This window comes from Dendrobates tinctorius, unplaced genomic scaffold, assembly GCF_039654945.1.
Source record: "Dendrobates tinctorius isolate UK_male_01 unplaced genomic scaffold, ASM3965494v1 ptg000231l, whole genome shotgun sequence".
Classification (NCBI taxonomy): Eukaryota; Metazoa; Chordata; class Amphibia; order Anura; family Dendrobatidae; genus Dendrobates; species Dendrobates tinctorius.
Window position 1 is genome coordinate 3,800,828 of NW_027361898.1, and position 12,459 is coordinate 3,813,286.

The 12,459-nt window shown below is 48.7% G+C and overlaps 1 protein-coding gene across 3 annotated transcripts in view; it reads left to right on the top strand.

Moving 5' to 3' along the window:
• The first annotated feature begins 112 nt into the window (after positions 1 to 112).
• Positions 113 to 12,459, top strand: part of SETX (senataxin) — a 40,702-nt gene continuing 28,355 nt past the window's right edge. For 2 of the 3 annotated variants that reach the window (XM_073555970.1, XM_073555972.1), the window contains exons 1-3: positions 120 to 249; positions 674 to 857; positions 941 to 1,151. In XM_073555970.1, the coding sequence (XP_073412071.1) occupies positions 678 to 857; positions 941 to 1,151 (391 nt within the window). In that variant the 5' untranslated portion in view covers positions 120 to 249; positions 674 to 677. Of the gene's footprint in view, positions 250 to 673; positions 858 to 940; positions 1,152 to 12,459 lie in introns of all 3 variants that reach the window. The other variant, XM_073555971.1, reaches the window with a different exon arrangement.

A 12,459-nucleotide genomic window follows, 5' to 3' on the forward strand; every position in this document is an offset into this window, starting at 1 on the left:
AAAGAACTGGCCTGCAAAGTGAAAACTCGCATCCAGGCTCTGGCCTCTCGCAAAGACACAATATTGGCCACCATGTTGTGGGAGGCGGCTCCGAGCCTTGCACCAGTTAAATAGCAGCAATCGGCAGCTCTTCACTTCCGGGGCGGGGCCGAACTGCTGACGGCAGTAGCTGACTAAAGTGAGGATGGGGACTGATCGGAGGCCGCGCTGAGGCCATGGCGGAGGGCTGACCCTGCGGGCAGGAGGAGGGTGAGGGCCGGCGGTGTGGGGCAGCAGGGCGGGTATTGGGGTATACTGTGGGCTGTGCTCTGTACATATCGGTACCTATAAAGTTTACAGCGTGTGCCTGTCTCTGGTGGTGGAGTATGGTGCTTCATGCCTGTAATGGATGCCATGACTGCTACCTATTGGCTGTGTCCACCTGCGCTGCCCCTCAGAGGCGTGTCTCTCTCTGGATTGTCATGGTGACAGTTCTGTCCAGTGTCGGTATATGGTCGGCTTTTGTCCTGCAGCTGCATGTGACGGCTGCAGGGCTTGGCATGCATTCCCAATGCTGACTGGTAGTACTGGTCTGTGGTGGCCTCTGGGCTGCTGGGAATCGAAGTACAAAATGCGCCAGCGCTGGCGCCCCTTATCACAGTGTTACTTACTGTCCTTATCCTCTGACCCGCAGGATAATGAGCACGTGCCGCTGGTGCACGCCGGGGGGTTCTGTCGCTGCAGAGCTGCTGAAGAGCTATGCCGCCAAGGAACTGCGGAGCGACGACCTCACTGGAGCCGACGATGACCTCTCCTATTGCATGGAGTGTGTGGTGGAGTACCACCGCGTCCGGGAGGAGGCACCACAGCTTCACAAGGTGAATGCTGACCCTCAATATACATCCCCCACCGTGTAATAATTTCTTCTGTAGATTCTCACTCCTTGTTTTCGTCCCCTCAGGCTTTATGGAAAATGGAGACGTCGCGGATCACCGCTCAGCTGGAGAAGTCCATGCGCGAGGAGATAGACGAGGACGACGAGCTGTTTCTAGTGGAGGATGATGGAGAGAAGCAACTTTTTGGGTACACCGGCCCCAACTTTGAGAGCTGCGTACGGGTCCCGCTGCTGGAAATACTGAAGTATCCATACCTGCTGCTCAACAAGCTCGTTAGTAAGTATCGGGCGAGGACGCTGGAATTATCACAGCCTGGATTTACATTTGTTGGTCATCGTTGTTCCAGGTGCCCTTGCCCTCCTAGCACATTAGTCCTTGAAGCGCATTCTAATAAGGCCCAAATAACAAATCGAAGCGGAAAAAATACCAGTCTAAATGCTGCGACCAAATACCTCTCGCGTTTGGTAGAAATTTTTTTTTTTTTTTTCTTTTCATACTCATTGACCAAAATTGTACTTTTTGTGTGTATACACACGCGCTCTTAAACATTTTTTATTTGTTTTTCTTTGAGTATCAGGACCCAGTACTTTTACATTCACCTGAGTCCTCAATTTAGACTGCAGCGAAGGAACATCAAAAAGTAATTTCTCGAATGATTGACGGGATTAAGTGCACAGATAATGTCTGTTTCTCTTAAATGTAGATGTGATGCAGAGGGCCAAGAATGGAATTTTGGAGTACTTTTCTTCTTGTATGTAGTGCCAACATATTCTGCTGCACATTACAGAAGTCGCTGCCATTCACATCAGTCTGTCAGAATCTACATTTCAGTTCCATCTGCCAGTTTCATACCAAGCTATTTTATTAGAACTATGAGTGTGCAACTAAACTCTGGAAAGTCAGGGATGGAAACACCCATGCACAAGTTGCTCCTGGTGCAATATGAACCCCAAAATACCCCGTGTTGACTACTGAACCGCAGTGCTGTCTGTAGGATCCTGTCATCATCGGTAGGAAATTGTCCTCCTTGGAGGAGTTTACCCAGAGGATTGGATTGCATAGACTTTACCTACAGGATTCGATTCTTGAATTGCCAAGTGATTTTACGGAGAAGTTTCTCCGGTCCTGAACGTATGTGACCTACGAAGCTGGTGTGCCAGCAGGATTACTCTTCCTTGACAACTTGGTTCTCTGAGTATTTTCCTATTTTTGGTTGCGTTTTGCTACCACTTTGGTGCTGGATTGTTATTTGTTTGCCTTGGATCTTTGACAATGTGGTGCTTGTGGCAACGTCCATTGTCTTACAGCTGAGTATTTCCCAGCAGGAGTCATTATGGTTCTGCTAGATTTGCTTTTCTGGCCCCGTGCTGAGATCCTGATGTACTTTTGAGCCTCCCTCTAAAATCTTTGTTCTTGACTTCTACACCATGTACTTTGTCTCCTCTTTGTTTCCATGTCTGCAGAACCTCGTGTACTATTCATTTCCTTATACTGAGATCCTCATGTACTTTTTAATGTGCTTTCTCCTACGCCTCATTGGGGGACACACAGTGGGTGCGCTGGCCACTAGGAGGACACTTAGTAAACCAGAAAATAAGTTCGCTCCTCCCCTGCAGGATACACCCTCTCGCTGGCTGAGATTTCTCCAGTTCTTGCTTGGTGTCTATAGGAAGCACTTGGGTCTGGTTTCAGACCCCACCGTTTTTATTTTACTTCTGATTTTTCTGTAAATATTTTTTTTTTTTTTTTTTTTTTAGTGAAGGAGGCGATGGTTCCTTTCTACGGCCCGCTCTCCCCTGAACCAACAGGCAAGCACGCGGAGTAGACCTCCGCGTACACTTTCCTGCGACGATTGGGGCTGATTCCTCTGGTGATGATCTTTACGGTCCCAGTAATCCACGTATACGAGGGCAAGCGCATGGACTGCAATGGAGAAGACTGGAACAGCGCTTACGAATGCCCTGAATCAGCCCCATAGCTCTCCATCCCCCTGCCATAGGGAGGATCGATTGAGCATACCCCTTTAAGAACTCCTCCAGCTCTGCTACATCAGCCCAGGAGGATGAGAAGATCTGCATGGATGGCCCTGGACAGCGCGTCTTGCAGAGCACTGGAGTGGAGGTATGGGTCGTGTCCTGGTTCCCGGGAGAAGCGCTGACTTAACGTCAGCGTCGGTGCACCAGCGCCCCATCACGCCCCCCCTGCTCTTGGCGCTCGGGTAGGCAAAAAATTTAGTCCCTGGTTTTTCTGGCCTACTAGGCCGCAACTTGAATAGCGCCCCCCCCTCCACTTGGCGCCTCTCATTCCTTACGAGACGCGCAATTCTAATCTTGGGGGCCATGTCTTTTACCTCAGCCTGCTCTGGACCCGAGCTGTGAGGTGGGCACTCTGCAGGATACCAGGTGACACCACAGGGCCACCGCTATTCCTCCCAGGGGCACACAGCACAGGACCGTGGGTAAGGCCGGTTTCACTTTTGAGCGTAGCGACGGCCTGCGCACAGCCGCCGCTAAGCCCCGCCCCCTGTCGCGCCTCCGCCAGTAGCTCCGCCTACCAGCGCATGACGCTGCACCTACCTGCGCCAAACGCAACCTGCTGCAGTTTGGTTGCGCTCGGCGCACTGTCAAAAGGGCGCATGCGCCGCCAAACGCATACTGCGCACAGCCTGTGCCCCCAGTGATAAAGATAGGGGACGCATGCAGTGTCATGCGCCGGTAGGCGGAGCTACCGGCGGAGGCGCGGCAGGGTCGGGGCTTAGCAGCGGCCGTGCGCAGGCCGTCGCTGCGCTCAAAAGCGCAAATGTGAAACCGGCCTAAGCTGCATCTACCCTCAGATTAAAGCTTAACCCCTTCCTGGCACATTCCCTGCAGCTGCATACAGACTCTGCCGTTAACCCTTTCAGGAGCGCTATGTCTCAATCTAAGGAGGCTAAACGGGCTGCTAAGAAGCAGTTGTGTTTTTTTGTTTTTTTTTGTTTTTTTTTGTTTTTTACCATGTATACCACTTGCAAGTCTACCTTACCCAGTGCACAGACTTAATCCGTTATGCACGGTCTGCGACCTGGCCTGCGCTCAAAAGCCCCTCGCCAACGACGCTGCTGACGGGCCTCCTGTGTTTAATACCCCTGCGTGAGTTGCGTCTCTGTCACGGTTGGTGGAGTCTCTTACACAGGCTATATTCTCCCTCCAGGAGGACTCTTTAAGTCAGACAGAAAGCGTCCTTACTTCCCGAGGAGGGCTCTGGCGTCGGCCGGGAACAGTCCACCAGCAGAGGCCGTACTCTATCACGGGATGGTCAGGTCTCTAGAAAGCGGACCCATGGTGCGTCCCCTAGTCCCGTTCGCGCCTCAGCATTGGCGACTCCTTTCTCTCGCTCTCCTGAGGTTCACAGCGAGCACGACTCTGAATTCGAATCTGGCACGTCAGCCCCTCAGAATCCCCCAACTGATTAAGAGTCGCTTGATTCTCTTATAGAATCAGTCAACAGGATTCTGAGGTTGGATGAGGAAAATATTCCCGCTCCAGCACACCCTAGCTCATTTAAGAAAAACAAGTGTGTGCGCAGGTTATTTACCAGCCATCCGGAGTTTAAGGAAATTGTCCAGAAATATAGGGATCGTCCGCATAAGCGTTTCAGAGGGCAAAAGTCTACTCAGGCTAAATACCCTTTTTGCTCCAGACCTAATGAAGGATTGGTTACTGTCCCCTCCGGTGGACCCTCCTGTATCGCGCCTTGCTTCTAAAACGCTCCTATCAGTTTCTGAGGGTTCCTCAGTCAGAAACCCCTCCGATCGTCAAATTGACTACCTTGCCTGTTCAGTTTTTGAAGCTTCAGGATCAGCACTTTTTCCATCTTTCGTGACAATTTGGGTCACTAAGGCAATGGCCGCTTGGGCAGAAGTCTTGATTGGTGCCCTGGAAGGAAGTAATCTTCCTCCGGAGGCAACCAGGGTCGCCAGGCAGATAATTCAGCGGACTTTGTAGTAGACGCTTCTTTTGATGCCGCCAATTGCGCTGCTCAAACTGCTGCTAATGCGATCTCCATTAGAAGAGCCCTATGGCTCCGTGACTGGCGGGCGGATGCCACATCTAAAAGATCGTTGACTTCTCTCCCCTTTCAGACGGGTCGTCTTTTTGGAGAGAAACTGGACCAGCTCATTTTTGATACTACCGGGGGAAAAGTAAATTACTTCCTCAACAAAAGGCTGGTCGGCCGTTTCGCAACCAACAGCCGACGCGTTTTCTGGTTGGTCCTCTACCTTCTCTTCTGGTTCAGGTCCGTCCCCGTGCGGAGACATATGCTCCCAGGTCTCATACAGACCTAACCGCTCTTGGAAACCCAGGCCTAGGGCTTCTGGATCTAGGGGAGCCAGATCTCATAGATCTACTCAATGACTTGTGGCGGTATCCGGCGGACACAAAGTAGTCGGTCGCCTACTTTCCTTCAGCCACACCTGGCTCGTGGTCGTTCATGACAAGTTGATCAGGGAGCTGGTGTCCTCCAGGTACAAGATAGCATTTTCTTCTCCCCCTCCAACTCTGTTTTTCCTTTCCTCTCCCCCCAAGAAAAAGAAAAGAGCCTTCCTTCGGGCTGTTCAGGCTCTGCTAAGGAACGGTGTCATCATTCCGGTCCCTCATCACAAAAGGTTCAGGGGATTTTATTCAAACCTTTTTATGGTTCCAAAAAAGGATGGGACTATGCGACCCATTCTGGATCTCAAACTGTTAAATCAGTTTGTCAAGGTACGGCGATTCCGAATGGAATCTCTCCGATCAGTTGTCTCTTCCATGGAAAAAGGAGAGTTCCTAGAATCCAACGACATCAAGGACTCTTACCTTCACATTCCAATCTGCCCGTCCCACCAGCAGTTCCTGCGTTTTGCAATTCACGAGGAACACTTCCAGTTCGTTGCCTTGCCCTTTGGACTAGTCACCGCCCCCAGGGTCTTTACCAAGGTCATGGCGGCTGTCATGGCCATTCTCCACTCTCGGGGAGTAGTGGTGTTATCTTATCTGGACAACCTGCTCATCAAGGGTCCGTCCCTTCCAGCCTGCGAGGAATCCGTGAATATAACAGTAAATACACTCTCACCTGGGGTGAAAGATAAACTTCGAAAAGTCTTTCCCAAAACCGGCTCAGCAGATTTCCTTTTTAGGAATGATCTTGGACACTTCCCGTGGGTTGGTCATTCTTCCTCCAGAAAAGACTCCAAGCCTTACAGCAGGCAGCACGGACTTTTTCCCGTCCAGTTTCTCACGCCATTTGTTTCAGCATGAGGGTTCTCGGAAAGATGGTGGCTGCGATGGAAGCAGTTCCATCTTCGTCCCTTGCAACATGCGTTGCTGTTAGCTTGGGACAATAACCCGTTCTCCCTGGACCGTCGGATCCTTCTGTCCCTGTGGGTCAGGCAAGCCCTCAGGTGGTGGACACTGAGATCCTCCCTGAATCAAGGGAGGTCTTTTCTCCCAGTAAGATGGTTGGTAGTAACCACTGACGCAAGTCTTCTCGGCTGGGGTGTGTGGCCTTTCATCACCACACGGCACAGGGTTGTTGGTCAACCCGAGAGTCACGTCTCCCCATCAACATTTTGGAGATACGAACGATCAGATTAGCTCTACGGAGTTTCCACCATCTCCTCGCAGGTCACCCCATCAGGATCCAATCCGACAACGCCACAGCTGTAATGTATATCAACTGCCAGGGAGGTACCCGGAGCAGTATAGCCATGCACAAAGTGAGTCACATCCTCCTTTTTTTTTTTTTTTTTTTTTTTTTTTTTCTTTCTCCCCTGTTTTATCAACACTCCTCACACAGCTCATTGCGCATGCGCGGCGGCCATGTTCCTTCAGTGACCGGGACGCCGGTCTTTTTGTAGTGATTGGAACTTTTGGATGGGGGCAGTTCACCTGTGGTGCATGTGCGGGTCATTTGAGTCTTAGTAAGGTATATAAGGCTGTTGGATCATGATCAGTGTACTTCCCCTGATGAAGCCGCATGGGTTGCGGCGATACGCGTGGCGTATGATCCTGGGTGTAGCACCCACTTGGTTATAGCTGTATTTTCACTGCGACCTTATTATTGGTTGCTCTGGAGTAATTTTTGTGTGGTACAATTGAATATTGGATTGTGGGCATTGGCCATATTGCTGTTGGCTTATTATGGCCTGTGTGCCCTAACCAGTGAATATTTAGGGACACATGCATGGAATTATTTCATGCAGCGATTGTGCAATATTAGGGCCCTTGGTCTCCATGAGCAGGTTTATGGGGTGGTTGTTGTGATTAATTGCAGTGAGGTTGGACCACATGGTTGATATACAGGTTATTACAGCATAATCTATAATTGTGATATGCCATACTTCACTGTTATATATTGTGGGATGCTGCATATGTTTTTATTATGTTTTTAATTGTATTGCTGCATCAATAAAACATTGTTTTTGTACTGGTTCAGTGTGCGCTATTTGCAGTGGTTCTTTTTCTTCTCTTCTCATCCTCCATTGTGCCGAGACCAACCATTCACCCATCTCAGCAATCCACATACCGGGCGTAGAAAACTGGGCGGCAGATTTTCTCAGTCGCCAAGGCATTGACTTGGGAGAGTGTTCTCTTCATTCGGAAGTCTTTCAACAGATTTGTCATCGTTGGGGGACTCCGGATGTGGATCTCATGTTCCTCGGTTTGTTGCGTCATCGGAACGGACGCCCTAGTTCTGCCATGGCACCGGCTCCTGTACATCTCTTTCCCCCCCCCCCCTTCCTTGCGTCCGAGGGTCATCAAGAAGAGCGGAGGGAGTGCCAGTGATCCTAGTCATGCCAGATTGGCCGAGCATGGTATGCGAACTAATACAACTAGTCGCTGACGTCCCCTGGCGTCTTCCAGATCGTATGGATCTACTCTCACAAGGCCCGATTTACCACCAGAACTCCAGGGCCCTGTCTTTGATGACGTGGCCGTTGATTCCTGGATTTTAGCATAGGCTGTTTTCTCTCCCGATGTGATCTCCACCATGATTAGTGCTAGGAAGCCTATTTCCATGCGCATCTATCACTGCCCCTGGAAAACCTTCTTTTCGTGGTGCTTGGATCATGGTTGATCACCTCTGGTGTTTTCCATTCCGGCCATATTGGAATTCCTTCAATCCGGATTAAAATCAGGCGTCGCGCTTAGCTCACTCATGGGCCAAATTTTGGCCTTGTCAGTGCTTTTCCAATGCAAAATTGCCACCAGACTTCAGGTCAAGATGTTCATTCAGGGAGTTTCCTATGTGGTGCCTCCTTATAGAAGGCCATTGGAATCATGGGACCTTAACCTGGTTCTCGGGGTCTTACAGGAGGCTCCTTTTGAACCACTGCAGGACGTGTCACTGACCGTCCTCTCTCTTGGAAGGTGGTCTTTCTAGTGGCAATTACATCAATCAGACGAGTTTCGGAATTGGCAGCCCTGTCCTGCCGTTCTCCGTTACTGAATTTTTCATCAGGACAAGGTAGTTCTCAGGATGTCTCCGTCCTTCCTGTCCAAGGTCGTCTCCTCTTTCCATCTCAATGAGGAAATTGTTTTGCCTTCCTCTTGTCCAGCGCCAGTCCATCGCTTTGAGAAGGCCCTCCACACCCTGGATGTGGTTAGGGCTCTGAGATGGTACAACTCGCGGACGGCTCCCTTCCGCAAGTCAGATGCTCTGTTCATGCTTCCAGAGAGCCAGGTGGATTCGCTTGGCGATTCAGGAATCCTACCGTGTCAGGAACGTGCCTGTCCCAGCAGGGATTAAGGCGCACTCTACCCGCTAAGTGGGCGCCTCGTGGGCCATTCGGCACCAGGCGTCGGCAGAACAGGTCTGCAAGGCTGCGACTTGGTCCAGTCTGCATACTTTTACAAGACGTTACCAAATTCATTCTCAGGCCTCTGCGGATGCAGCTCTCGGCAGATGCAGCCTGCAATCGGCAGTACCTCAGTGTTACATGGGGTATTAGCAGACGTATGCTCCCCACCCAGGGACTGCTTTAGGACATCCCACTGTCTTTGTCCCCCAATGAGGCTTAGGAGAAATAGGGAGTTTTGTGTGCTCACCGTAAAATCCTTTTCTCCAAGCCAATCATTGGGGGACATAGCATCTACCCTGTTTAGCCTATTGGCTCACTGTAGCATTCTTAGGTTTTGACAATTATGGTTATTGTTGACTGTTTTATTCTCCTACTGCTTTTTTCACCAAACTGGAGAAATCTCAGCCAGTGAGAGGGTGTATACTGCAGGGGAGGCGCTAACTTTTTTTTTTTTTTTTTTTTGTCTGGTTTACTTAGTGTCCTCTTAGTGGCCAGCAGCATAACACCCACTGTCTGTGTCCCCCAATGATTGGCTCTGAGAAAAGGATTTATGGGGAGTACACAAAAATCCCTATTTTACCGCCCCATCGCTTCTGTCACTTGGATTTTATTATCATACAGCCTCCGTGTGCTTTTCATAACGCAAAAGAAAACCTTGAATTCCTATGGATGGCCACTTGCTGTACAGTAGAAGGTGAGACTCCTCATTCGATGTCCTCAAGAGGAGATGGATAGGAAAGAGAATCGCACGTGTGTGACTGGTATTGTGATTGAGGTGTAATTTAAGGGTTGACTAAAGTACCCAGTAAATAGGGCTGTGGACTTGGAGGTGGAGCCCATTTTAGTGAAGTCTGTCATGGAAATCGAGGAGTCGGAGGTTTGGCTTACCAACTCCACAGGCCTGCCAGTAAATGGCTGCTTTTGCCAGCAATGGGGCAGTTGCCGCCTCTGAGTTTTTGTCTGTGTAATAAACCCTCTGTTGCTCATAAGAGTGGGGGGTCCTAAGTGGGAGACCTTTTGTTGGTTGATTTCCTAATGGGCCACATATGCAGGCATTATTCCGTCAACCTGTTTGGCAGTTGCCTAGAGGGGTCCTTTGGATCTAAATAGATGCTGGTAAATGAGCCAAATGTGTTTAGAAAAGACACATTTAAGTTGTGCTTTGTATGAAGAACATGGTGGACTGTGGTAGAGACTGATATTTGTCTGGAAGTGTTCCTACAAAGCAGATTTTAATGATGGTGGGTGCAGTGACGGAGCAAAGACTATGCATTGTTTACTGTTCCACATATTTTCAAAAGTTGTCATGTTGAGTTGAAGTGAGGTAATTCTTAATGATTTTGACCTGATTTCAAATCTGACAACGAACGTTTTTTAGTTGGCTCTTGTTTCTATTATATCAGATTTCGATTTACTGCTACATAAAGGTTCTTCACACAAAATTAAGGCCCCTTAACACATAGCGACGCACCAGCGATAACGATCCGACCTGGCAAAGATCGCTGGTGCGTCGTTACATGATCGCTAGATAGCTCTCAAACAGTACAATCTCCTCAACGACGCAAGACAGATCAGCGATCTGCATAACGACCTCGTTGGTCGTTGAGTACCTTTCACACAACTTAATTGTAACCGATTCAGACCTGTATCGCTGAGCTCTGCGTCGCTAACTACGTTGCTCATCGTTTTTAAGCTTCAAACACAGCGATGAGTGCTGGCCAGCGGGACGCCAATGATGGAAAAATGGACCTGCTCATTCTAGCTCGATCAGCGATAGCCAATGGGGGGTCCGGTCGCCGCTACATTTCACACTTAGCGAGATCGCTAGTGATATCGCTGTTGCGTCACAATGTGAAACCCCCTTTAGAATATCCTCAAAGTTTATTTCAGTTCTTCAATACAAAAAGTGAAACTTAAATATTATATAGTTAATACAAACAGAGTGTTTATTTCTGTTAATGTTGGTGATTATGGCTTACAGCCAATTAAAACCCAAAAGTCATTATCTCAGTAAATTAGAATAAATAGCAAAAAAAGACCTGCAAAGGCTTCCTAGCATTTAAAAAGGTCCCTTAGAGTCTGTTTCAGTAGCCTTCACAATCATGGGGAAGCTTGCTGACTTGATAGATGTCCAGAAGGCAGTCATTTTCTCACTCCACAAAGAGGGTAAGCCACCTAAAGGTCATTGCGAAAGAAGCCGGTTGTTCAGAGTGCTGTATCGAAGCATATTATTAAAAAGTTGAGTGGAAAGAAAGTGTGGTAGAAAAAGGTGCACAAGCAACCGGGGTAACCGCAGCCTTGAAAGGATTGTTAAGAAAAGGCCATTCAAAAATCTGGGGGAGATTCACAAGGAGTGGACTGCTGCTGGAGTCATTGCTTCAAGAGCCACCATACAGATGTAGCCCATGTCCTGGATACAAGTGTCGCATTCCTTGTGTCAAGCCACTCATGACCAATAGACAGTGCCAGAAGCATCTTAACTGGACTGTTGCTCAGTGGTCCAAGGTGTTTTCAGATGAAAGTAAATTTTACATTTCATTTGGAAGTCAGGGTCCCAGAGCCTGGAGGAAGAATGGAGAGGCCACAATCCAAGCAGCTTGAGGTCTAGTGTGAAGTTTTCACAATCAATGATGGTTTGGAGAGCCATGTCATCTGATGGTGTAGGACCAAAGTCAGCGCAGCCGTCTACCAGGAAATTTTAGAGCACTTCTGCCGACAAGCTTTTTGTAGATGGAAATTTCATTCTCCAGCAGGACCTGACACCTGTCCACACCGCCAAAAGTACTAATACCTGGTTTAGAAACAACACTGACTGTGCTTGATTGGCCAGCAGACTCACTTGACCTTAACCCCATAGTGAATCTATGGGGTATTGTCAAGAGGAAGATGAAGAGACACCAGACACAACAATGCAGATGAGCTGAAGGCTGCTATCAAAGAAACCTGGCCTTCCAAAACACCTCAGCAGTGCCACAGGCTGATCGCCTCCATACCACGTCGCATTGATGCAGTAATTGATGCAAAAGGAGCCCGACCAAGTATTGAGTGCATTTACTGAACATACACTTCAGTAGGCCAACATTTCAGATTCTAAAATTTTTCAAGCTGTTATAAAGTATTCTAATTTACTGAGATAATGACTTTTGAGATTTCATTGGCTGTAAGCCATAATCAACATTAACTGAAATAAACACGTGAAATAGATCACTGTGTGTGTAATGACTCTATATAATGAGTTTCACTTGTTTTAATTTTGTGAGAAATACCTGTATAAGGCTAGTTTCACACTAGCGTTTTCTGCCGCCGATATGCCCTGCCCCCTGCCGCGCCCTCTCCTGACATCACCGCCTATTATCGCACATGGCCGCATGCGATCTGTGCACCCTATCTTCAATATAGGGTGCGCTAGTAGGATCTTTGAGTGCGCTGCACACTTTTGAAGGTGCGCCGAGTACGCCAAAATGCAACATGCTGCGTTTGGCGCACCTACAAAAGTGCTCAGCACACTCAAAAATCCTACTAGCGCACCCTATAATGGCGGAATGCGATCTGCGCACCCTCTATGTGCGATAATAGGCAGTGATGTCAGGAGGGGGCGGGGCTTATCGGCGGACGTGCGCAGACGGCAGAAACGCTATTGTGAAACTAGCCTAATATATACGTTTCAGTACTTTGAAACATTTTTTTTGCAAATGTAAAGATGCAGAATATTTTGATATGCCAATTTTCTCACACTTTGCATGGATTTAGCATTCAAATAACTAA